Here is a 27,991-nt window from a genome sequence, read left to right as displayed (position 1 = left end):
ACATACAGGTGTTTGTACATTCATACACATAAATGGCGTGTATGAAACATCAATCACACTGGTCATCCTAATTCTCTGTCACTGTTTACCCTGAAGTTCACTCTCATTTTCAATTTCTACACCCAAACAAAATATGGAAATCTAAATCAAAGCCTGAATTTGTACTGACTCTGTCAGGATGAGACATTCTGTGAAAGATGAATCCAGGTTGTGATTATGCAGTCCTTTTCTCCTCCTGTCTCTGCTTTTATGATCTTACTAATCATATCCTCACTGGCCCCTGGCTGCCTGTGTCCTTCTGTCCTGGTGGTGCTCCGTGCTCCTTCCCAGCATGCTTTGCCTGTAATTAAATAGGAGCCTGGTCCTCTTGACAGCGTCTGCGGCTGCTTTCTCTGCCTGGCAGCCTCCTGATCCTCCCTCTTCCTCTCTGCCTTTATCTCTCCGTCTCTCACTCATACATAGACACTTTCACTCGGTCTCTCCTTGCCTGGATGTCACATGAGGAACTGACTCTGGTCTCTGTCTCTCAAATGAGTTAATTGGATGCAAACTCAGGAGCATGGACATCAATACGGAACGATATCTGCCATAAGGCAGAGCCATTAGTCAATACTACGCCTTCCACATGCCGAAGGCTTTTGTCAGACCTAATTACCCAGTACTGTATTCAGTGGAGCTTCACCAGTGGGGGACTGGGACTCCTGTGGGATCTGGTTAGGATCACAGTTCACTCCCAGTGTATACAGTGGAGTTGGAAAGTTCACAAAAGCAAATATCACTCACTCTTCTATTCCATTTATTGCTGACAGCTAAATGACTGCAGTCATGAACTGTTGCATATTCAATTCCACTGGCTTAGAGTTATTAGTTTTGGAAAGCTAGAGCGTTTACACTGGACACCACACCACTGAAATTAGCAACATGTTAACCATTGTTTCTCCTTCGTGGCGATGCAAAGACTCCACACTTGTGTTTTCATTAAACAAGGTTGACACACCGCTACTGAGACAGATGAGCTCCCCAACATGTAGCCAACATTTTGTTGTAGGTTAATTCTCGGGGGGAAACACACATGAGACATCTATTTTTAACTGCAGAATAAAAGATGCTAATGTAATGCGTGCATCTAGTAACCTTGTTTTTAAATGGCCTGTATTTAGGGTAGCGTACTTAATGTTCACTATGCTCATACATCAGCACACCTCTAGTTATGGCATCAACTATCAGCTTGAGCCATAGACCCTTTCAATTAGTGACATCGGACATGTTTTCTTTCACTCTGGATGAAGCTTACAATTTGCTTTGTCTTGTTATTGTCTTGCTGTGTTTTGAATTTTCTTAAACAGTTAAATACTATGCGTTGAATGTGAGGTATTCAAAGACAGCTTAAGCTAACAAACATCAGTTCATTAGCTGATTTTTTGCCCACTGAAGTGACAGGTGCAATCTGAAAAAACTGATGATTGTACGTAACCTTGTTACAAAAGATATTATTGTTGTCCTACAAGGCTGAAAATCTGCACTCCAAAATACTAAACTAATTGAATTTACTTTCTTTTTCTTAGTTTTATAATTCAGCTTTTTAATCTCCAAAAACTGAAAACCAAAAAGATAAGATAAAATAACCTGCACATCTATCAACTTTGTGAATTAATAAACTGCACCTATGTGTACAAAATGCTGTTAGTTTTTTTTACCAAGCTTGTAAAAATTCTTGTCCCTGTAGGGTGCCTCATCGAGTCTGGTGGTCAAGTTTGCAGACACTGATAAGGAGAGGACCCTGCGCAGGATGCACCAGATGGCCGGCCAGCTCGGCATCTTCAGTCCAATGACCATCCAGTTTGGGGCCTATGGCGCCTACTCTCATGCTGTAAGTCTCAGCCCGGCGGGGGAGGAGACGGTGAGCTTAAAAAAAGGAAAAGAAAACAAAACTGTTGTGATTTGAGGTTTGAACTCACTCTCTCTCCCACTAGGCATGTGACACTCCCAGTCAACAACTCCTTAAGTGATTCGCACTATTAAATGGATGTTAGAGTCCAAATTTAGATAGGCTTAACAGAAAATGATGCACTGCTTTTTATATTGTATTTTTATCCCCTCATTTGTCCAGGAAGGATGCCTACCATGTATGTTCAGCACTTTACTCCTTCAAATTTATTTCTTGAGTCTGTCTGTGAATTTAAACGGCCAATCCAAGCTTGACTCTTTAACATTTCATGTACTTACACATAATCCTTTACACTCAAACTGAGGCGGACGGCTAAGAACCCACACCCCCCTACCCCTTTTCATGCCATCCCACCCCCCAAATTCATATTCACACATGAAAGTCACAGCCAGAGTTAGGAGTCTGTGAGATTTTGCACTCACATACTAGCTAACAACTTACCCTGACAGGTGAGAATCGCCTACTCAACTTTTTCTCTGTCACCGAAAACCCCCTATTCCCTTATACAAATACATGTAAGCAACATAGAGATATATATACAGTAGTCTCTATCTTACCAAACTTAATGCATAGCTTTTATTGTTTGTCATTTTATTGAGCAAAAGGCTTGTGTGGTCCCACAGCAGCTGAAAAGCAACGCTGCAGGGCAACACAGACCACTCTGTTAAGAACAAGGCATGGGCCAAACAAACAGAGATGTAAGAGTAAACATGCTCTGGTCCTGCGGCTATTTCACCTTTCTTTCTTTTCTGTCCTTCTCTCCATCCTTCCCACCATTTGCCTCTCTCCCCACTGCTCTTTAATCCTACAGCAGATGATGCAACAGCAAGCCGCCCTGATGGCAGCGACACAAGGATCCTACCTGAACCCCATGGCAGCCATCGCTGCCGCACAAATGCAGCAAATGGCAGCTTTCAACGTCAACGGTCTGGTGGCTACTCCCATGACACCATCCTCAGGTATAAACTAACAGACACACATTTACAATAATTAATGGATGTAAGAGGCGATGCACAAGACACACCTACATGCACAGCAGATGCTGGCCACTCTAACTTTTATTTTAGCACAAATTATTAAACAATAGTATTAGCCTTCTGTTTGGGTAATATTGCTTATATTTAGGTTATTATTATTATTGTGATTATTATCATTTTAGTGCTACTGCTGACTAAACCGTACCAAAAATCTTTGGGAAGGTAGTAAGTAATGCAAATTTGATCTCCTAGGAAAATGAACCATGCCATTCAGAAGAGGGCACTATAATAAATGTAAATAACATACATACTTTGTCACTAACTATAAGTTACATATTCAAATTATTTATATCTCGAATTTACTTATATTTATCACCTGGTATAGTCCATGCCCATTTCTGCATATAATTGTATGTGCAATATTGCAAAATGTTATAATTCAGCTTTTCATGCTAGTCTGTGGATTTGTAGACTCAGAAATAGAATATTGGTGACTAAACATTCTCTGTAATCGCGTTGCCAATAATTATTAAGAAAGTTTTGAATTCTGTTTTTTGAAATCAGGTGGATTGGGCACAAACATTGAGTTTACATTGATTGCACAACCCTCATTTTCTCACTAAAATAATGTTCATGCTGTCAGTAACAAATTACACAAATAGATTTCGGAATATCAAATGGGAAGCTAAAACCCCTAACAGTGTATCTTCCACACATTTCTGAAGTATTAGGACCCTAAAAATGTATTCAACAGATCTCAAACCTTCCATATGAAGTTTGCTATAATCTAGTAGACAACCTGCATAGGACTAGGAAATAGGGTCAGGGTGGGCGGCCACACTTCTCAAGTCTTTGAGGTCAAAAATGTGCCGGGGTCCTTACAATGCCGGATTCAGCTTATACTGGAGTGCTTGAGATGCTGGGTCTGAAACGCACTAGGTGCTTGGACCTGGCTAATGCTTGTAAGTCTTTGTTTGTTTTGTTTTTTTTCTTTTGTCCTTGTTATATGCTTTAAGATTTTTAGGCTCCATTTTCTGAGCTGAAGCAGACATTGCCATGGTTAAATAAAAGGAAGCAGAGCCTTGTATTGAGTAAGGCATGATGGGAGAAGATGTACAGCATTCCTTGACACTCACTGGCAGCCACATTATAGTCTCTCTCTCCTCTTCTCTCTCATTATCTCGCTCTGTCTGTCGCTCTGTGTCTCTGTGACAGTGTGTGTTTTCTGGGAACACAGCCAATCCGATGACATTGGATGCAGAGTCCTTGGCTTACACAATATAAGAGCAAAGATTTGTGTGAGATAATCCCAGACCCCAGTCTGAACTATCTTTTTGGCCCTTGTCATGAGGAGCTTTGATGGCTCGCAACTAAGTAGGCAGGCTGCCTGAAGGCAGGGTCATTGCAAATGTATTAAATAAAGTGGCATGACGCTGTACCTGGCATTTGTAATCCACAAGGCCTACACATTCCAGGTAATGCCTATGAAATATAATCCTACATGACTTAAATGTCCTTCACCTGGATTAGATAAAAAAATAAAAATCTATCAGTGTAAAAGAATAGTGACAAGGTGACAGACTTGGAATATCACCACAAAGAGGAAACGTAGTTCGAAGAAGGGACACACACCTCTGTATTTAATCATTGTGTATGTTAAACATGGGTGTAATAACTCATATTCAGAACAACTGAGTGCTACCTTTATTATTTTATATTGCAGTCGTGCATGAGTGTTTTTCCCAAGTGCCAACCTCACTCCTCTATCAGTGTACTATATTAACTGTACCTCTAGTTCAGACTGAATTGGTGCGAATTTGTACTAAACTCCATTGTACTTTGACGATGGGTGAAATGGCACAAATTTGTGCTGATGAGGACACAGTGGTACTTTTTAAAAAATGTTCCCTATTTAGTTCAAATACACTTTATACCCCTGTCTTGTTGTTTTTTTTTTGTTTTTTTTGAGTGTGTGTACCCTGTAGCTTTAGTAATGACTCTGTATCTATTTGTAGGCACCAGCACACCTCCAGGCATCTCTGCCACAGCCGTGCCCAGCATAGCCACCCCAATCGGGGTCAATGGATTCAGTGCCCTCCCGCCTCAAAGCAATGGGCAGCCCACCTCTGAGCCCATCTACACAAATGGCATTCATCCTTACCCAGGTGAGCCAACAACAGTTTACATAAAAGAAACATGAGATATATTTGTAACATACTGTAACAAGACAGTTGCTCTGACCCTGACACTTATGATTTAGTGCTTGTACCTGCGATGATCTATGAATGCTTGATTGCTCTCAAGTGTTGTGCTTGATCCAAAAAGAACATCACCTAATTGTCACAATGCATGCTCAACATGCCAGTAGTGATCAAGCAGCACTGTTTAAAAGTTGTCTAGAGGCCCTTTTTACTTCCCACTCTCATGACATTTTTTTTTTTTTTCTGATTTGACCTAAAGCGCTTAAGACAAGGGTCAATCAACAGTGTCTGTGCAGACATTTCTGAGCAGCCAGTCCCAGTATCATGATGAATCTATCAGTTCATCCATCAGTCCATTATGGTTAATTTGATGTGTCTCAGCCCGTCCTCAGCTTCTTAATGTTGTCTGGGACTGATTCCTGAAGAACTGACAGACACACTCTCCCAGTTTCTGCATTATGCAAGGGCAGCTGCAACTGTAATGAACTACAAAGTGGTTTGTTTGGCATGTTGTTAATATTTGATGCAAACATCTGGGGCAAACAGACATTTTGAAGAACTGAGTGATGTGACAACGCAAATTTCTAATAACACTTCTGTCTGATCTTACCTCCTAAAAGTTCTCCACACCTAAGCCAGTTTCTCTGTATCTTTCTTTGTCTTTGTGTCTGTCTTGACCATCTTCTCCTTGTGTCTTGTGCGTTTGTTTTCTTTTCTTGTCACCCCCTTTCTCTGTCGCTCTTTCTGTATCTCTGCAGCACAGAGTCCAACAGTGACCGACCCTCTCCAACAGGCATATGCTGGCGTCCAACACTACGCAGGTGATCTGTCTCTCCTATCTCCTTTCCTCTCTCACTTTCTCCATCTGTCCCTTTCTCTCTATTCTCTCATTTTCTGTTTGTATCATCAGCAGACACTACGACAGGTAGCAATAGACAGATGACCAGTCGATTTTGTCCCAGATTAGGCTACTTTACATTAGAATTGCAAAAGGATTTCGGCCGACTTGATTATACACCTACACACACAGGCAAAAATCTTAATTTCAAAGGTACACTGACAGGATCTAAATTTGCTATAGCCTTCTACACGAGAGGTGACACAGACCTCGAATAACCATTGCTTTCTGCCTGACATCAGCTCTTATTAACACGGTGTTAAGTCTCCCTCTCTTTCTTTGTGTCGGCTTAGTTGAACGGCACTCTGCTCCCTTTTTGCCATGCTCTTTGTGTGGTGATCCACCAGCCAAATGAGCCTAGGCTCCGAGTCATAATGCAATTTATTTATGCAATGTCTAGAGGACGCAAATGAACAATGGAATAATGATTTGAGTTTTGTTATGTCAAATATGAAAATGGAGATGTGAAAAATTCCACTCTGGTTCTCCCTTTGCAACAGCAGCCTACCCTGCCGCCTATGCGCCAATCAGCCAAGCGTTCCCCCAGCAACCAACCATCATTCCCCAGCAACAGAGGGAAGGTAAGAGCGAGCAAGTGCGCCCACCCAAGATAAAAGGTGATAATTGCCATGTTCCATTCTAATGTAGCTGTGCTGCTTTGAATTAGCGAGGGAGGGAAAAAGCTGGCTGGGGAAAATGTGAGAAAAAGGCTCCCCATTTAAAGAGAAGAACATTAGCAGTGAGATGGAAAGTTACTCTGTCATTATTCAAAAACTGCACTAATTCAAACTCACAGCGTTGGACTGCTTAATCAGTCCATTACAATGTGTTTAAGTGGTTATAAATATTCATCAGATTAATTAGCTGCATGCATAATAATTTATTACCATTCCTAGTGTAGTGTTCATTCTTATGCCACTGCCTCAGATGTAATAAAGGCTAGGACATACGGTGATGGTAAATCACTCTTTTTGACACTATTCCTCAGTCTCAATTATTCATCTATATGATTGTATGAGACAGTGTAGAGTGGCATTAATATTCAGATTAGGAACTCTGAAATTAAATATTTCCAACATTCCCAGGAGTATATTTTTGTTTGTGTTTTCTTTTGAGTGTGTGTGTGTGTGAACAATTAATAAAGTGTGAACAAAAGTATCCTCATACATGTATTATACATGTACTGTACTGTATAATCTTAGACACATTCATCCATCCTTTCATTATTTGTACTACTTATCCGGTTAAAGTTTACATTACCCACACACACACACACACACACACACACACACACACACAGCTAGTATGTTCATCGCATCTCTTATTGCTATCTTGGAATATTTTAAACATTAGCAAGATTTATAGAAATCATGGTAATGCAAACACACAGAGGGACAGAATCGCAGACAAAAGTAAACACACACATACACCTAAATTGAGCCAGTGGCCTGTCTGAGATCTGGCCTCCTCTGAGTTTTGGCTGCTCTCCCAGTCTCTCTTAATCCATTGCCACAGTTTGCAGCCTTGCCACTTAACAAGAGACAACTAAATGTGAAAGTACAGGCACAGTTAAACATCAGCTTCAACAAAACTGCAGTGAACTACGAAACTACGTTCAAAAATCAAGACACAGTATAGTTATTTTTTAACATAGAGAATGTGAAGCAGCCACCATGATTGGACCAAAATCTGCACCAAACACCAATATTGTTAATAATAAGACTGTTTTCAAGAGAATTGGGGTAAGTTCATCACTACACTACTGCACTACTGCTAACTACAGTATAACATACGCAGAAATATTTTAGATCCAAGGTGAAAATATCAAAGCTACAAATCAGTTTGTAGGTGGTTGTTTGTGGTTACGGCAAATTTTAAAAAAATAAAAGCCAGCTTTTTGCTTGTAAGTCTTGTTATTGTTGTCTTTTATTCAAATTTATTCTTATTGTATATTTTATTCAAGTATACAACTCTTCTGATGTTTGAGTACGTTTGAGTACCTACACTCCTATAACACTGTAAGAGCAACAATAGTTAAAAACATATCCAAATTGAAGCAAAGCAATGGTCCAAAAGTGTTTTTTTCAATAGTACCTACAACGCAACTCTAAGTTTGGTGTGTTGTGCTAATTGAATCTAATCTAGCTTCAAGCCACAAGCAGGGAAAGGTGTGGCAACCTCACTTGTATCTAGGCTTTACACTACTGCTTATTACATCAAGTTTGAAGTAGCCCTCCCCGAGAGATGTAGAAAAAACTTTAAGTGCATTTCAACCAGAAAGTTCTTAGTACTTACTTTCCCAGGGACTAAAACCCAAGAACCTCCCCTGGAGTAAAAGTCCCTCCAGTCCATTGTGATTTGCATTTCCACAGCAGAGCGAAAGCCCCTGGAAGATTAAATAAAAGTCCCCATTGTCCCAACTCACTCCACTCCTGACACTCACTCCTTACTATGTGTATTTGTATTTAAATAACCATTGCAGCTATTATAATAGTAGCATAATAATAGTTCATACTTTTTATGGAAAGTAAAACAAAACAATCCTCTTGCTCAGCCCCAAGTAATAAAATGCCGGAAGTGTCAAACACTGGGTGCACTGCCACTGTACAGTCAGCACTACATTTACTTTACACTGAACTTTCAAAAAATACTACTGCCAGACTAGGGACTTTAGGGGGTAAGACTATGGCCCAGGACTCACTGCAACTTAGACCCTGGTTCCTCTGGTGGGAACAAGGGTAGAAAAATTAAGTTTCACAAAAGGTTTCAAGCGCTGGGAAAAAGCCCTTTGGTAGAAATAATGTACACAGTTAAACTTGGCAGACAGAAGTGATCATGAGAGCACCAAAAGACAGGGGATGCTATTTTTGCAAGAAACGTGTGCAGCTTATCAACTTTAGCTACACAGTTGCAGAGATTTCTTTCTCTCAAAAGCCACTTTTTTTAAAGACCTAAAAGAGATCTAAACCTTAACAGACAGAACTGAAATTCAGTCTTAAACTGCTACAAAATAAATAAAAAATCCCCATTCCGTCAACTTGTGTGTGTGTGTGTGTGTGCGTGCGTGTGTGTGTATGTGTCTGTGCGTTTGTGTGTGTGTGTGTGTGTATGTGTGTGTGCGTGTATGTGTGTCCTATATCTTGCCAAAGCATTACAGCACTACAGCCAACCACCACTGCAGCCCTCTTATCAGCGTTCTCACCAGTCCCAGTCTCATCTCGTCATGCTATCGCCCTGAGCAATGAGACAGGAGTGAATGCAAGCCAGGCAGCCAGCTGCAAGCATACTGTCCCTGAGTCCATCTCATCTCTCTCTCCCTCCAGTTCATTCCTCCTTTTATCCAGACTGGGCTGTACAATATGTGGCAGCTGGGCGGATGAGTGTGGAGGGATGGAGAGAGATTGGAAGACAGTCCCACTGTCACACAGTAATTGGGGCAAAAACTTGGCTTATGTCTTAATGCATGCTCTCCTTCTCTGCTCCTTAATGTTTATCAATATAACTGTCTTCTGTTTTTTTCACTCAGCCTCTGGTCTATTTTTCTCTTGTTTGTCCTATTACATTTATGTGGCTGTTTACATTTGTATTGCTATCAAGTGTTAAGGTAGTTCATATATGCCACAACAACCAGGTCTTGATTTCTTTATTAAGTCCTTTTCCACTCATGTTATTATGGTCAGTCCCTCTCTCAGTGGGTATCTCCTGTTTATGATCCCATGTAACCTCCTGTTGTCTTTCTCTCATCACTAGGGCCAGAAGGTTGCAACCTGTTTATTTATCACCTGCCCCAGGAGTTCGGAGATGCAGAGCTCATGCAAATGTTCCTGCCTTTTGGCAACGTCATCTCTGCAAAAGTCTTTGTGGACCGAGCGACCAATCAGAGCAAATGTTTTGGTGAGTCAAAAACTGACAGCGAAAACAAGCCGATAAATAACAAATTGTTGAAATTAACAAACGTACAAGATTTTAGTTTCCTCACAAAAATTAGTGTTTGCTTTATCTTTTACTCCAAGAGTCTACCCAAATCAAGCCTCCATTAACATTTTGAAGGGTTTCTTGCCACTGAGCAGAGGAGGCAACAAGCTCCACACATCTATGTATTTATAACATTTTCTATCACACTATTTCTAATACAATCAGCATCCATCTCCCCTTCTCTTTACTTTCTCAAGACAAAAGCATTGTCCCAGACCCACCTCTCCCAAAATCTTTCAGCAGTATCCTGCCACCCTCTCCCCACCTCTCACCTCCCACACAGCCAACCAGTTCATCGGGTTGGAGGCGGTGCAGGTGGAATCCATGGGCTTAAAGAGATAATAATAGACTAGTGTGGGCCTTGCTGTTGATTCAGTTGGACAGCAGCACTCAGGAGACAGGCAGAGAGAGGGAGAGAGAGACTCCCAACATTGGCTTTCTTTCAGTTTCTCTTCAACGTGGCATGTCTATGAGGCCTCCTCCCTCTCTCTTCCCTCATGTGTCTCTCTTTCTCTCGCTCTCTCTGCCCATCTTAGGACAGTCTATCTCTCCTTCCCTGTGTGTGCTCCACTCTAAACATATGCCACTCGCTATCACTATCCGTCAGTCAACAAGGGGGAAGGACAAAGGGGCAGTGACCTCATCACTCTCACTGGCTTATTTTCCTCAGCTAGTAATTAAGATCTTGGCTGAAAAACAGCAATTTAACCCATGATTTCTTTTTTTTTCACTCATTTCTCCCCTCCTTTTTATAGCAGCTGCCCCAGGGCTCTTTTGTAAGACATTAACAAATTAGGCTGAAGATGCGGGGCATTAAAGGGGATAAGTTATTAGGCCTCCAAGAACTTGAACAGTTTGAACAGAATCTTACAGTGTGTAAGTTTAGTGTTGATGACATGTTAATGGGCACTGTAGACTGTAAATTTAGTGTATATTCACATACAGTGGAGCATGAATACATGTGGCACGATGAGTGTTTCTATGTTTTTCTCAATTGTTTAATTGGGTTACCTTTATCTAGTTTAGGTCATTTATCATATTTACATATACATTTAGAAAATTCCAAAGTCCTCTTAAACTCCTACCGCTGTACATGCAAAAGTGAATAAATAAATATTTAAATAACAGATAGCTACTGAGGTCTATAACATAAACATTCCAATAGCGACATCAAAATTTAGTTAACTGGGATTTTTATTTTCCTGCTGTCCTATAAACAGCACAACACCATATTCTAATCCAGATTATGCACTTTTGCCTCTACTTTCTCTAATTAAAACGTAAATCCAGGCCCTGAGATAGACTGGCGACCTGTCCAGGGTGTACCCTGCCTCTGCTGGGACAGCTGAGATAGGTTCCAGGCCCCCCACAACTCTAAACAGGATAAGCGGCCACAGATAATAAATGGATGGATGAATGGAACCTAAATCTACTGATTTAAATGATTGGCGTAAAAGTTAACTTACCTACTGTATTTAAATATTTTAGTAGGTACAGTGTTTTACAAATTTAGTTTAATATTTTTAAATGAAATAGTTTTTGCAAATTGCTCACCGCAGCATAATGTAAATGTCAGTAGTTGCAAAGTTTAGATCAAACATCTGCGTGTCCTGATTTCTCTGCAGCACAGGTGAACTACATTTTGGGATTTTGAGAGGAGGTAATCAGACATCACTCTTTGAGATGGAGTGTTTACAGAGAAGCTTGAAAATTTGAATATGATGAAAAGGTCATTGGAGGAGCACTCGAAGCATATTCCTATAAAGGATGTATTTTTGGAGTAGGATTTGGAGTATACTCTACAGGGATGCATCAATGTCAGTTCAGACAGATGTCTGTTTAGTATATGTATTTGCACTGTGGAAAAATGCGTATGAAAATGTGATATGGTCTGACATTAAACACTTGTGCTGGTTTGATGGAGAAGGAGCAAATTTATAATATATTTGATTTTCAAGCCATTAAAAACAATGATAAGCGAGATACGTAACAGAAACTCTCTGGGTGATGCAGCTTGCTGTGCCCATAAGGGGATAGTGGACACCTGTAGACATTAACTGGTCAGGAGCTATACGGTTGTGCTCACTTTAACCTGGGGCTCTATGGAAATGACATTGAGCTGAATCCTCCACATTTAGTCACTCAATATTGACTTTTAAAAGTAATCAAAGCTTATCCTGTTAAGTGGAATTAGCTGGATTCAGCTAGATAATGAATTCCAAAAGGTTTTCAGAGAATGGCACACACGCTTTAAATATGAAACCCTCTGCTCTTAGATGCGGTGAAACAACATATCTGAGCTTTATGTTCTGTTTCTTTTTGTTTGTTTTTCTCTTTGCCTTTTTTGTTCTTCCCCCCTTTTAAGTCAGTGTAAGTTGCCTGTGCTTGTTCCAGCAGTGCTCACCTATACATTCATACATTCAAAAATTCTGCTTTAAAGTCATATTTTTTCTACCAAAGGTACAATATACTAATCATAAAAATAAACAACTAGCAATGTATTAAAACGCTAAGGCACAAGAACTTCCTCTGACCAATCCTGACTAGTAAGCAGCTTCAGTGGATCACCTGGAGGTTACTAACTTGTTCACAGGGAGTTGAGTGTTAATTACAGCAGACATTAGTTTTCCCAGCCTAAGAGAGTATTTGAACCAAGACCTCATCAGCAGACTACAGCCAACCCTGCATTATCGCAATGTGAGATATATACTGCCAACACTCTCAGCTGCTCAGTCTGGTCCTCAACTTGCATTTTCCACCCTGTCATCCAATAAAGTCTGCACTTTGTGTGCATTTTTTTTATTAAAAATGCATAACATTACAATGTGTACAGACAGACATTCTGCTGATATGGATGGCTGCGGTGAGAGCCATACCTCAAACACTAGTAGTATTCAGTGTACTGAGCTGCACATCACAGTCAGCGCTGCATCAAAGATATGAAACATCAGCCAGTTACTTTGTCTGGAGAAAACGGCTGAAATGGAAAACACGTTCAAATAACTTCTTCAGCTTTTATTTTAATGTACACCGATTTGAGTGCTTCAAGTTTGCAGAGCTTGCAGTGTCTGTCATCTGACCCACAGCCTCCTATCACCTTGTGTATGTGGATGTAAATGTGAGGTATGGAGATTCATTAAAGTCAGGGATAGTGTGTGTATGTAGGTTTGGGAGGGGGGATCACTGCCAACTGACAGGCCCATCCCTGCTCAGTTTGTTTAAAGGGTTTGTAAAAGCAGCAGCCTTATCTCACCCGCACTGACAAAAGCCTGCCCTCTCCCCCCAAATTAAATTGGACCCATAGCGGTGTGATCAAATCAGCTGGCTGGCGGAAAATTCGGGCCGTCAATCACAGAGGTGCCTGATAAGCAGAGGCAAGGAGTCCCAGTGTGGAAAGCCGTGGGCTCATTCCGCCTCAACACCCAGGTGATAACTCAGAGCAGCATGCACCTCCGTCCTACACATCTTGCTGCTAGCATCTCGTCACGACCCCCATGCCCTTTACTCTTTACTGAGATACACGCTCAGGCGCACACAGACATGTAAATACACTTTCTCTCTCACTCATTCATACACACACATACACCTCTGTCACTTTTATGACACTTAAACCCTCAGGTAACTATTCATTTTCGCAAAAAAAAAAAAAAAAAATCAACACACATTAGCCTCTTTTTCATGTCTAATCTTTGAACACCTTTTCATGTTTTTTTATTCTCTGTTGAAGCTAAACTCTGAGTTTCTAATAGCGCCTCTTCGTTTGATTTTTAATATCTATTGTTAGTCTTTGTGGTATTTTATGTAATCTTTTTAATTCAGAGATTTTCAATTAATCTGCTGAAAAGAGAAAACAAAGACCCATTGTTGAGCGTTAAAAAGGGTCTTCCTCTCTTCCCCTTTCTTTCATCTCGCCCGCCTTTTCTCCCGGTCCCTTTTCCTCTCCCCTTCTCTTCCTCCCGTTTCGCTCTCATCTCTCGCCATTCTTCTTCCTTCATGTTTTGTTCCTTTTTTCGTTCCATGTTTCTGTTTTGCTCTGCCTCCATCTCTCTCTCGTTCTGTTTTCTTGTCTCAGGCTTTGTGAGTTTTGATAACCCATCCAGTGCTCAAGCCGCAATCCAGGCCATGAATGGCTTTCAGATAGGCATGAAGAGGCTGAAGGTGCAGCTAAAACGGCCAAAGGATGCCAACCGACCTTACTGACTTGTCTGCTGTCCATACCCAGGTACAGTAACACCCATGTCTTAGCATGTCACACCATGGCTGTATGAAACTTTTCTACTTTAGATTGTTTTGTAACTGATCTAGTACAGTCTTGTTAATATGTCAAAGTGCTTTACCCTATATCCCTGATATAGTTTAACCTCTATACACTCGAACCCATCTTTACCGATCTTCAAAATTAAATATTTGAAGCTTTTTATTCGTTTAAATCACCTTTTAGACATTTAGCAATTATTCAGTCATACAGTATATTTTCATTGCACAAAATAAGCAATATAATAATACATATTAATCCTTAATGTATCTGTAACTGACCACAGTTTAAAAAGATTGCACTGTGGGGCAAATTTAACATTTTGCAATTCCCCAATCACTTATCTGGGCTGCACTTTCTCTTCTATTCTTTATAGAAATAGTCAATATGAAATAATAATGAAAACACGCACAAATTGCTTTGAATAATATTAAATGTGGTCAACTGGTGATGGGGGTGGTAAAAAAAAATTATATTTGTAATCACTATCTGGCTGTCCCCACGAGATCTGACATGACATGAAATTGTATTTTTCAGGTCAACACGTATTGCTTTTAAACACGGGCTGTGAAAGTGTCAGGGCACTAGGTTTCACATTGCACAGCCCTTCTGCAAATAATCAGCCTTGAGATTTTGTCAGGATGCCCTGCTCCACTGATTTGTTTTTGTTTCTTCTGGGGTTTGAAATCTAATTTGTACCTGCATGATGCTCTAGTGCAAACTGATGACATCATCAATACCCAGCGGTGTATAATTATCCGTCTACTGAGGATGGCGTTGAGAATCGATGCAAATTGTTAAGCTACAAATTCATAAAACCTAACACAGCAATTGTTTTTCTCCTAAAATAGCTCAGCATTACGTTTCTGTCAGCTCCTTAGCAAAATCCAGGGGCCGCTACAGAAGAGCCTGTAATTCAAGGAAAATGTGAAGAGAAAATGAGAAGAGAAATGCAATAATAGAGAAAAGATTTATATAATAACTTTTTACAAAACTACAGATGAGCATATTGAAATAATATGGAAAGTCTGAAAGCAAAGTTTGTGCTCCAAAAAATAAACAAACATATGCCTAATGGAAAAGCACTTACTCACACTATAAACTGCAGTTGCTTGTATAATGATTGACAACAACAACAACCTCAGTAAGCACCATTTGATTTGTTCAAGTGATGCTTTACCAATATGTTCTCTGTTCTCTGTCATTGGCCACCGTTATATTGCGTCATCCTTTGTTTCCAAATGTTTTCATATAGCAGAACACACACCAGATGAATATGGTTTTGAATTAATTAAGATAACTTTTTGTAATCCTGTAAGTACATATGTCTATTTTAAATAACCGTAAACTTACCGAATGTAGCACAAAGGCCATTGAATGTTCGCGATTTATCATGAAAATAAATTAAAAACAAATCTATGTGGCTCAGTGTTTGCAAGTTTAAAAACTTGGGCATTCAAAAATATGCCATTGTTTACGGAGCAAATTTAATATTGAAATATTTACAATAAAACTAGAGTTACAACTTAATCGAGTTAAATCAAGCATATCCCTTGTGGAATAGCTGTGAACTATGCCCAAGTATATCCTGTGTTTAACTTTTTCATTATGCTGTTTTAATGAAGTATACACGCCCAAAGTAGAGTGAACAAAAGCACTTGCAAATCCACAGTTAACAAAGCAAATCCTCAGGTTTGCTTCTAATACTGTATATCTGCCACCAGGTATCTTCCACATTCCACAGTTTGTTTCACTTGGGCTTTATAAAGTCAGAGCTTTCATATACAAAAACCAAATAATACAAATAAAAAGATGGTTTACTTAAAGTGACACCATTCCTCAATAAAGACTCATTTCACAGTGTCGGGCTTGGTTCAAGGAGCCATTGCCCATCTGTTACAAAGTGCAGCTCCCCGGGAGAAAACGATATAGATGCATGCTCTCTTAGTCCAATTGGCCAGACAACTTTTCATTACAATAACATAAGCCTGGGTTATACAGCTCCATAAAAAAGGCACAATAACACCATTTGTTTGTTTTAGCTTTGACTCTTTAAAAGCCACAAAATGGTATTAATGGAAGGTGATATGCAATACAAATGATAGATGCAGCCTTTATGCTTTGGCTGATAGCATTTGAATAGAGCTGTGTCTTGCTAATTGAAGACAGGCTTTCAAAGCAGACTCCCTGAGAAGAGAAGTGGGAGATGATTTTGATTTAGCACATCAATGAGGGACAAATGGAAAATATCCTGCAACAACACTGAATGACAGGGCAGTCATTGAGATGTACTCAGAATGTCTCCAAGTACAGACATGCCCCGCACACACACTTTATCAAGAGGTGTGTGCGTGTGTGTGTTATTGTGTGTGTGTGTGCCGATGCACGTGTATGTGTTTGTTTCTCTCTTTTTTTCATGTCTTCCTTCGCCTCTGGTCCGTTTCAATCCATCTCAGTGTTTTTCTTCAGTTATTACACCAGTTCTGTTGTTGAGTTAAAGAAAACCAATAGACCAAAAACCTAGAGCAATTCCATGAAAACATTAAAGAAAAAATACACCAGTGGGGTTTCCGAGGGCTCTATGCCAAAGCTCCGGGTTTATAGATTCTTAAAAAACCATAAGGGATCTAAAATAAATAAGGTGTACTTGAAAAATGTGACCAATCTACTGAGGATCTTTTTTTGGTCATTTATTGCCTTGTATTGTGGAAGACAGTACATGACTTCTTCAGCAGCTAATGAGTTCAACTGCAACTGTTTATTTTTCTAAATTCAACTATATCATAACAATGAAGAACTTTATGAAACTTGGATGGATTTTTTGTGTTACTTTGGTAAAAACTTCAATGTGTAGAGGCCTTGTTTTTTTTGTATTTTTAATACTGACAACTTTGCTTTGAAGTTGAATTAAAAACATGATCAGACAGCATTCTCTTCCGCTGGTCTCAGGAGCCCTGCTACTCTGAAATTGCGTTCTGTGTCTTAAAGATAAACTTAATGCAAAAAAGCTGAAGCGCTCACTGTACGGCCACCCTCATAGCAAACAATGCAAGGCAAATCCAATTACTGTAGACAGGACAAGTTTCTGAAATATGCATTTCTGCCTTAAGGGTTATCTTTGTGAATATAAAAACATCAATTCAACCTTTTAACCTGCAAATGTTGTCAGCCTAAGAATATTTCACCACCACAGTGAGGCACAAGGAAAAGGCTTTTTTGTGCTGTGTTGAAGATTATTTGTTCTGTTATTCCTGTTTTACCTGTCATTTCTTTCTTTTATTTTTTATTTTTATGGTAATAACCATAGAAACCTTGTTTGAATTGTCAGGCAGAATAAGTGAGAGTGAGAGAACAAATATGGAAAGGGTGCTTTTAATTCTGACTTAAGGAAAAGTTTCTGTCCTTTTTTTGCACCCCTACCAACCTGGCAACCTGACACGGCCAATCACAGTGTGAGGTGGCCTTTCTCCGCTATAGCCACACCCTCCCCCCACACCCATCACGGTGCCAAGTTCCCACAGCTGTAAGTTGAACCCATGGTGTCATTTTATTTTGGATGACGTCATGTGGTGGGACTGTGACTGAGTTGCATGAAGTGGCGTTGATTGATATCTCTAAACTCTATCTCTTTACATTCTGCCCTCCTTTTATATATATATATATATATACTGTATTTTGTATCTTGGCAGTTTGTGGAGTGCAGTAAACCGATGCCTTTCTTGGCTGGTACCTGTTGTACATAATGTAACTGACGTGCTGACTGGTTGGTTGGTTATAACTGGAAGTGGCCTTTAACCCTTTGTGCTATTGTACCGTGTGCCCTTGTGATGTTTTACTTTTTTTTGTGGGGTTCATGTGTATGGATGTACTGTATTTGCTATTTCTCTATTTCTTCACACTCACATCAAAATTGTTTTTGCCAGTTAACTTTTTTTTTTCTGTTTTAAAAAGTCTGACTCTTTGCAAAAAGGACCTTTTTCTCCCCCTGATCGACAGCTGTTTAGTCGAGAGACGGCCAAGATGACCCTATGTTTGTGTAGCCAATTAAATCTCCACCGTTCACAGAGACAGCACAGGCAAATGTTGACACTCCACTTCTGTGTGGATTCCATCTGCACAGGGAGTACTTTTGCAAGATTGTTTTGTTTGCCTAACATGAGAATCACTTCCCATTTATTTATTTATTTATGAAGGTGCAAACCAATTACACTGTGATAGCAGAGCTGCAGGCAGCACTGTGGACCCACGCGGCCAAAATCTGTCCACCAAACTGCCATACTGTACACATACAGTCGATGTATAAGCAGGGCGCATGAACAGAACAAAAGACAAATACCTGGGGTGATTATTTACTTCTGCCTGTATTTGTATTTGTTTAGTATTATGCTGGCAGATATATTAGCACTTGTGTTTTTGCTTCTTGTATTTGAGATAATTGTTATTCTGTGTGTAAAACAAAAAGGCAGCACAAAGGTTCACAGTGAAAAAGGTCCTTTCTTTGCAAGTGAGTTTGTTTCTATCCCTTCAGGCCAAACCCTGATAAGACTTAGTCGTTTTCATCAAACTCGCTGTGCCCTATTCTTTTTAGACACCCTGCAGGCAACTCACCCCCCTGAGTTCTATCCAATGAACTTGGGGGGTGTCTAACCTGGCAAGCTGGGAGGAGTAAGGTCTTCCTGCCAACAAATATGACTCCTAACTGCCAGGTGTCTTTTATAGAATCATCTAAGTTGGTGGTGGTGTAGGGGGAGGGCATAATGTAGGGACAAAACACTATGAAAAGAAATTCTTTATTATCTGACAAAGTCGGAGGATGAAGTACTTGTGATGTTTCCAAAGTTGTTTACTTGCAGAGAAAACATATCTATTTTAAAGCCAATGTGCGTTTCTTCTGCGCTGCGGTAGGTATACAGAGAGAATTGCTAGTGGCAAATAAAGAAAGGGCATTTGTAATCTGGACTGTTAGTGCCTTATGCAGCTAATGGCTGTGCTTGCTTTGGCACATATAAGAAATAAGTTAGAATCCCTGCTCCCACATCTGAAAAGCAGATCTATTATGAAATGGTAACAAGCTCATTTACAGGAATGGAAAGGTAGAACAAAGAGTGTCTGGGCGTGTGTTCCCGTCACAAAGTCAGACCCTTTCATGTTCACTCCCAGAGAGTGATTTGCTATGATTTCATAGCCTTTCTTTACCCACATCATAGCTTACAACATATTAGGGATGATAGGTTGTAAAATAGTTCTTTTATATCCAAAGCTCAACAGCACGGACACATCTAGTGAAGCAAAACAAGTCAACACAAAGACAGAAGACAAGCAAGCTTGCTTTTTAATGGGATCCTAATTGGAGGCTATTTCTTGAAAAAATGAAATTGTGGGGGGGTGGGGCAACCATCAAATTTTCTGTCATTATAATCATTACGCAATGTTAACCCTCACCTTCACACACTACTGTCTTATTTTTTCTGTTTCCGACTTTTTCTCGTTGTATTTTTTTTGTAATAAATTAACAATAAGATGAATGGCAGCGACATTCAGCTGCATATTTTTATGCAGGGAGACGTAGTCAGTTTAAATTAGGCCTTCCTTGGATTAGTGCTGTCACCGTGTAGATGTCTGTTCCATACGGTTAAAACACAAATCTCTCACCCCACCTCTAGCCCACTTATTTCTGCTTTTGATTGACACACTCCTCTTTTTTCCCCCCCTCCCCGTCTGTTTCTCATACTGTTAGCTGTGCCTGTCAGTCTGTGTGATAACCAGGAGCCAGCAACCCTGAGCATGTTTGCCACAGCCTCACTGAATCCACTCTCCTTCTTCTCCCCTCTCTCCATCTCTCTCCCTCTCTTGCTCTATGTTACAGGATGAAGGGCCACAACACCTTATTTCCACAAGTGCAGTAAAAGTACAAAGACTTCTTGCTCTGCTACATATCATGAAGGAAGGGTGGTCCCTTGATCCTGCTGGAAACCCGCTGAAAGATTGGGTGACTAAGAGAAGGATCCCAGAGTTGTTGTTGTTGTTTTTCTTTTTCAGTTTTCTTCGCAAATGCCTCTTTTTTCCCTGTTTTGCTTTGGCGTCTGTGGAAGAAGATTTTTTGCAGAGACCAAGTTTTTGCTGCTGTTTTTTAGACATGATGGGAAAAAAAAAACCTTTACAGACGCATTATGCTCAAAGCATGCATACTGACACGGGATACAGATAAACACACTTAAACACAGACAACAAACCAAGACAAAACAATACACATTTAAAAATGCTACACTTAAAAAAAAAACAAGAAAAAAAATCTACTTTGTATATGTATAAATACGTGCAAATGCCAACTCAAGTACAGCAGCAAACACATTTGTGTGCGCGCATGCATGCACATGCACATGCACACACACGCACACACATGCACACACACGCACAGAAAGACAAACACACACCAGCCTGCTGCCATTTTGGTTTTTGTGCCTACACAGGTGTTGTGCTCTGTGACAGGGCAAGCTCTGGATTGAAGAAGAAAACGAGAAGAAGAAGAGGAGAGAAGAGGAGAATCCAGGATAATTTACATGCATCATTCCTTAGGAAATAGGGACCAAAGGACTAAACGCTTTTTAAAAGAATATAAATATATAAATATATAAATATATATTTAAAAACTCATACCTTGTAGCTGCAAGTATTACAATTTACTCGTAGTAAGAAAAAAAAATCATTAAATCAATATCCAGTGGCCTACTGTAAGTATGAATAAAAGAAAATGGAAATAATGTATTAAAAAAGACATGGAATCGTAGTGTAGGGGCTGATCTTTTGCTCTGGATGCTGATTTAGCACCAGTTGTAGAATAGTAAAGTAGACTAGAAAAAAATGTAGATTTGCTAAATTTTGCTGTTAAAAAAAATACTTGAAGTTGTAATGAAAAGGGAGCAAAGGGGGAGGGCAAGGGGAAGGAAACATTCATCTGCCCCTGTACGCAACAAGTCTCTTTCTCTTGGATGTTATGGTAACAGGCACTGGATATCTCGATCACCAAGATGGAAAAGTCATCGCACTGTCTGACAGCTATGAACAGACTGTTCTAGGCGGAAAAAAAAGAACGACGACAAAAAACAAACAGAAAAAAAAAAAGAGGAACCTGCTAATGTCTGTGCTGGACAGGGTGCAAATGTGCAAGGCTTCCCACTAGCCTTTGTGTTCAAGCGACAATCCACTGTAAAGACCAAGCAACATGGACATGGGGTGTCTTTTGTTACGTTTGTTTGTTGGTTTGTTTCCTTGGCCTTTTGTATCACAAAATGGAGTGTGAATTATGAAGCAACAAATTGTAAAAAGGTAAATGGTTCCAAAAGAGAGATGGACTAATGCGTGGTCATGAGGGAAACGGTATGAGAGATGGAGTAAGGTGACAGCTACTGAAACTGCCAGCAGAATGAACTTAACTACATAGGATTCATGCATTGGCCCTTATGGCACTGGAATTCCCTCAAAAAAACATTTGTATAAATGACAAACCAAGGATGTGCATTTCTTTTGGAGTTGCTGCAAAACTCCAGATTGAAAAAAAAAAAGTATTTTGTCTGTTGGCAGATATGAACAAACATTTCTCTGAAGACAAATTGGATTTACAGTATTGATGGCAAAGGAGTGCAGGCTGTTAGGGCTCATTTAGCTCTGTCAAATACACTGTAAATTGCATTGTTAACATGTTCTCTGACTTGCATTCTTCATATATACGGGAAACTACTGTATCAGCACTAGACCTCAAACGCACTATATCTACATTAACAGTCACTGTTAACTATCATTCAGCTCATCTGTAGCCGCTCTTGCTACAACAAGCAGGACAGAGTAAAGAACTCCAGTAGTGTCATATCTTGATTTAGAGTCCTGTAGCCTGTGTTTTGACTGTTTTAGAGCAGGCGCTTCCTTAAAAGCAGATCAATATGTTTGGAATGAGTCTAGAGGGAGGAGCGATGCTATTGCAGTCACTCTGAACACGTCCCAATTTTCTCAGTCGAAACCAGCTAACATCCGTACACCAGCCCTCTTCAGCACTGACAGCTGGCAGCAAGAAGCCAGCCGAGGCTACCAGGAGAGAGGGGGGGAAGTGAAGAGAGGAAGTCAACAACCAAACATTACATCAAAATCCTATAAACGTATGCTTCAAGGATGATCTCCAGTCACCTAATTTATAAAATTTTAAATGTTCCATGTCTATGTCTGTGCTATTTACTTTGAAAGAACAAGATTATAGATCAGGAAACAGGAGCTTTCTACCTTGTGCTTCAGTTCAACTGGTTCCCAATTACTACTGAGGCTCTTCTCTTTGCTACCCCCTCACCCTATCGCTTTCTTTCTTCAGAGAAAAATGCAGACTAGATCTATTCCAAATCAATGAAGAAAGGCCTTGTAAAGTGTGCCATTTTATTCCACTGTCCTTAATGTATTGCCATTCCCATTTAGATACGCAAAAAGGCTTGATTTGAGTTCTTGATCAGTAAGACGGGTACGTGTGTTACTGATCAAGAACTCTGTTTCCCTTGCCCTAAAATCAGCCATGCCTTTCCAAAACCTTATCCCAACTATTCAATGACTGCCCCCCTGGAACACCATTTTCAAACCAGGCTAATGTCTGTGCTCACTACCCTTCAATTATCTCCTGCACCGTATTAGACATGCTATTTCACCTTTCCTTCTAATCACACTGTAATCACCAGCCTCTATACATTAGCAGCAACCAAGTGAAAAATCACCAGGATAATCACTTGGACCAAATGACGAGAGAGATGGTCCCCTGCATGCACATGGATGACAGAAGGAAGATTAGAGAGAATTATGTTTGTGCCTACTCCCTGGCAAGGCTGCTGACAGCTGACCTGGCACCAATAATACTGCCAAATTTAACCGAAGTGGTGATGGAGGATGTGGGATTAAACCACCCGTATCATAGTAAGGGATTGCAGAGTAGACTGACATTACAAAAATGTAAAGACAAAGGTGGATGATGTATGTATGAGCACTTTTTATTTCTTTACCCACAATGTTGCAGCAGTTGTTGCAGGACGGAAAATAAAAAAGTAAAGCATGTAGCACAGTAGTTCTCTCAAAATGACACCGATCTGAATGACAGCTTTTTAAAAGTTGCCTTCAAATATGTTCGAGGTAAAAACCAGATCTCCTTTCTCTGCCCTCAATCAGACATTTGGTGGAGATGCAAGAAGCTTCATGAAGTAATGTAAACTAGTTTAAAACAAAGCCATGTTCTGCAAACTGTCTGTTATTTACTTGAAGCTGAACTAATCAATGAGAAATGTAATGTCCTGTGAGCAATGAAAATTTCCTGTACGTACTGCAAGTGAAGCATTGTCAGGCCAAACACGAACCTCGCATGCCTGATCTTCTCTGTATTACAACAAACGATGTACTAGTTCCCACTGCTAATGGCAGGTTGAGTCCCCAATGAGCCAAAATCCAGCCCAGCCTAGTATCCTGCTGTCTGCTTGGCTAACAGTGCAGTGTTCATGTGCTGTAGCCTCTCTGCTATGCCAGAGCTAAATTAGGCGATGTGAAATCAGCACTTAAAACACTTAACAAGGGTGCTCTTATTAGTTTTACGCCCGTGGGAGAATGTTACTTAAATTATGTGCATTAAATAGAAATAAATGTAAAACACACCAGAAATCAGAGAAATAAATATTTTTACATCTCTTCATTCAGCTGCCCTTTCCCCCAGCCCGAGGTGACTACACACAGCTTGACACTTGCCTTTAGACCAATATAACAAAAATACAATAATTTGGTATTTAAGAATAAGGAAATTAGTATGAAGTTATTTGTCAGAATATTTAGCATTCACTGTGTGGCTAAAAACAATTAAGCACTGTCCAAACCCCCAAAACACATCTCTTCACTGTGGCTATTAGCATCTCAGCGGTGTAGTGAAAGGTGTACACGCGTTTTTTTTTTTTTTCAATGAGCCTTTAGACAGTTTGCTGTTCCGTTACTAATGCATGTACCCTCTCTGACCCTGTATCATTAAATGAGATATAGCGGGGGGTATATACATACTTTACCCATTTCCTCAGCTGACACTACACCACTGCTCACACGGTCAGTTCTCGAGAGGAGGATGTATCTTTAGAGAGCCCCAGCCAGTGGCGAGCAGAGAACTGCTAGAGCATGTCTACGAATCGCAGGCCCCCTGGGTGCATAACACTCACCCTAAAATAGCAGTGATTGTCAAGGAAAGGAAGTGAAATGTAATTGACTGAAAGTAGAGAGATAATTAAAGGAACTTGTTGGACAGGTGGGAAGAAATAATGCCTCTCATTTAATAGCTGCTTTGGGAGAGAGCTTTTCTGTCATCTCACTCTAGTGCAGAAAGGGTTTCGCTGTGGAAATGGGATTTTGTATGGAAAGAGGTGGAGGTGGAAATAGGCACTGGGTGGTGGGGGTGTTGTGTGCTAAACTGAAACTCCACAAAATCACTCCCAATACTCAGGGCATCAGGCGCTATGATGTCATGATTAGTGGAGAGGTTCAGAGCCTTGCCTTACCCCTGATCCTGAGGGAGGTCGAGCAGAATCACAAATACAAGGTCAGTGGGAGCTGTAAGATCGTATCCCATCGCAGGGAGCGCTGAGCCAGCAGAAGGGCTGATGAACCACCTAAATCATGCTTTGGATTTACAGTATCCTCATCCAATTCCAAGAGTAACAAAAAAAAAAAAAAAAAAACATAAGATAGAACAAGGATGCCATAGTCCACCCACCAATGCACAGTGAATCGCTGGAGGTGTGTGAATATGTTTAACGACATAGCTGAGAGTAATGGAGACAAAGGCTTTTTTTATTCCTTAATGTAAATAGACTATAAAAATACAAAAAACAGAGAAAGGTTGTATAGCAGTTTGTTGAGATGCCCAGCTCTGTGGGACAATGATGTCACTATAAAATGTATCCACAGCAGTGCAGGGATCGAGCTGAGTTGTAGTCCTTTTTAAGCCCCTTAGGTTTGGACTGTGAACATGCATCTGACAACCCTAAGCGTTGGACCACGGCTTAGAGTATTTGACTTAGTGTCAAACCTAAGCCACGGCACCGAAGTGATCCGTTAATTAGGATTCTGCGTACACCGACATGTCATGATTCTTCAGACAGAAGAAAGATCGCCTGTGCGGTAATTGGATTAGTCCAATTGAGGCTGATGAACAGATATGACAGTGACAGTAGAGTTCATCCATCTGCATTCTTAAAGCTTGACAGTGTGACAAGAAAAGCATCAGCCACCGCCACACTTTTGCAAATTCTTTGGTGGAGAAAGTTTGGGCTTTAAAACATTCAGAGAAGTTACAGTAGTTTTACGAATTGAAACGGGAAACAGTTTGTTTAAAATGTACATAAACCAATTTTGAGTCAAACATTTAATACACACAGTAGAACATACACATACAGGGTTAGTCCAAGATTGGAAGGAGGGCACGCACCAAACAGATTTTGTGGTAGAACCCAGCAGAATCCCCTGCCTGCTTGATCCAATCTGCCACTGCTCTCCTGACCACACAGCTGCATTACTCCTGTACATACAATATAGCTTATTTTTCAATTCTGTTTAACCTTCTTTATAGGTCGTACAATAGATCATGTTCAAACATAAAAAAAAATAAAAGAATAGTTAATATATTTCAGTGAAACTAAGAGAAGAACCCTATGAAATAATTTATCAAAAACAGAAGAAATGGTTTTATTTCTTGTATAGTGACGCACTGATGTTCAAAAATGGGATTTGATACTCATGTTGGTCAATGATTCTTTATTTTCTTTTTCTGTTTTGTTTTGTGATTATTGACTGAAGCTGGGATAGGCCCATTGTCGTGAGGTTTATTCAGATATGCTTTGATCATTTTCCCTTTTCTTTATTGTTATTTTTTATTTCTTTTTTGTGGCTTCACAATCCCTGTAAGAAATCCCTTGCAGATGAGCAAGTTCAAGGCGATTTTGTGACTGAAAACTCTTAAATCAATACCAGAATTAACTAACTGCACTGTACAAGGATGATTGATGGTGCTGGTCGTGTGGGTTTAGAAAACTCTAGAGTCCATTGCACAACTGAGTTTAAATGAATCACCACTGCATGTTCATGAGAAATCTGAGGCATCTGAGGCTTTTTGTTGTTTTAAGCAAAAGACAAAAGCAAAAAAACAAACCCCCTCCATGAAAAAACAAAACAAAAACAAAACAACCAAGACAAAAATCAAACTTTGAAGTTAAATTGGTTTGAAGACCTAATCTGTCATAGCTGATTGTCTTTTATTCATGGGTGGATTCCTGTATTTTCTATTAATTATTTTTAATTATAGATTTTTTTTTTATACTGTAAAAACTGTATTTTTGTTTGCTTGATAATTTCTTGAAGGTTGTCACTGGGTAATCACTACATGATAATCACTGTAATGACATACTGTATCTGTTTTTATTCTTTTCTGTTTTTGCATTTGGGACCTTTATGAAAAAGTTTATTTTCTAACTTGACTTTATTCACTGGAGACATTGTGCCAGCAGTAGATATAGCCACACTGTTTAGCTCCAGTCAGGTTGACTTGCCAATGTGAGGAGGGAATTCTGCCTTAAACCCAGCCTGTACTACTACCTGTGAACAGTGGTCGGACACAATATATTCTGGGGTTGCCAAATGCTTTTTCATACAAAAATCTCTTGTAAACACAAATATGTTACCAGAGTCAGTTTTGCTTCAAGATCATTCTGACACAAATGCGGATGTGGTCATCGACCTCCATTTCCATTGGTTACAAGGACCAAAATGTAAACCAACTCAGCTAACTGAGTAGTTTGCTCCAATCAAGCATTCAATGAGAGCCTTTAAAGAATTCCCATGTAGTCAAATGTGATTTTGGATCATGAATCTTTGTATCATAAGTCATTACATTCCCAGCTTCACTAAATATTTCATTCTTTTCATCTGTAATCATACTAAATTACTTTATCATAATATATTTAGGTATTTATATTCACAACAAATGAAATAATCATTTATTTTTTTCTTTGACATGAACAAGATGAGTTACTGTTTTTTTTTTTATTTGAAACAGAGATGTGATTTGAATTAGTGTTGGCTCGGGTCTGTTTCCCTGATTCGGGGTGATATCTCCCATAGTGCTCCTGAACTCTGTAGTTCTCTAGTTCATTATATTCTGCTTAGACTAAAATAAAGCACAGTCCTGTAGAAGATTGAGCCTGCTTTGTCCTTTTTATCTATTCACATAGTCTTATTAAATCATTTTTAAAGCTTTGGATCTTTGGATGCATGACCCACGTTTGCGAAGATGTGGTGTATTCAGTGCCCGCTTGTCACTTGGTTGCTGGAAAGAATGCATTTAGGACATGTCATTTGTATTAATTGAGCTAACATTGCTAACCATATCCGAATACCAAATTAGATGAGACGGTTAGAAGAAAATCGTTTAAAAAGGGTGAATAATACATAATAAATGGAAGGGAGATTGGAAGAAGGAAGGGAATGAATTGTGAATTTATTAAAGGAAAATGGATATTCAGCTCTTGTCTTGTGGAAATGTTACAGTGGAAACAAAATAAGGTACAATGGATGCTGCATGTTATCGCCTGTGAAAAAAGGCAGAAGTCAATCGATGCTGCATTTAATTGACAGAGGTGTTACAGTAAGGAGGGTCAGGTCACAAGTAAGCCACACAATATTGTAATATTG

General features: G+C 39.8%; 1 protein-coding gene across 26 annotated transcripts in view; it reads left to right on the top strand.

Moving 5' to 3' along the window:
- The window catches only part of celf6 (CUGBP Elav-like family member 6), a 138,672-nt gene extending 111,177 nt beyond the window's left edge, over window positions 1-27,495 (top strand). For 6 of the 26 annotated variants that reach the window (XM_067495229.1, XM_067495228.1, XM_067495225.1 and 3 more), the window contains 8 exons: window positions 1,727-1,900; window positions 2,760-2,907; window positions 4,941-5,090; window positions 5,885-5,947; window positions 6,525-6,641; window positions 9,775-9,918; window positions 14,072-14,221; window positions 20,121-27,495. In XM_067495229.1, coding sequence (XP_067351330.1) covers window positions 1,727-1,900; window positions 2,760-2,907; window positions 4,941-5,090; window positions 5,885-5,947; window positions 6,525-6,641; window positions 9,775-9,918; window positions 14,072-14,199 — 924 coding nt within the window. In that variant the 3' untranslated portion in view covers window positions 14,200-14,221; window positions 20,121-27,495. The other 20 variants (XM_067495242.1, XM_067495249.1, XM_067495240.1 and 17 more) reach the window with 15 other exon arrangements.
- Window positions 27,496-27,991: the final 496 nt, after the last annotated feature.

Source organism: Channa argus, chromosome 2 (genome assembly GCF_033026475.1).
Source record: "Channa argus isolate prfri chromosome 2, Channa argus male v1.0, whole genome shotgun sequence".
NCBI classification, from domain to species: Eukaryota; Metazoa; Chordata; class Actinopteri; order Anabantiformes; family Channidae; genus Channa; species Channa argus.
Note: the sequence above shows the minus strand (reverse complement) of the source record. Positions and strands in the feature narration are given on the sequence as shown.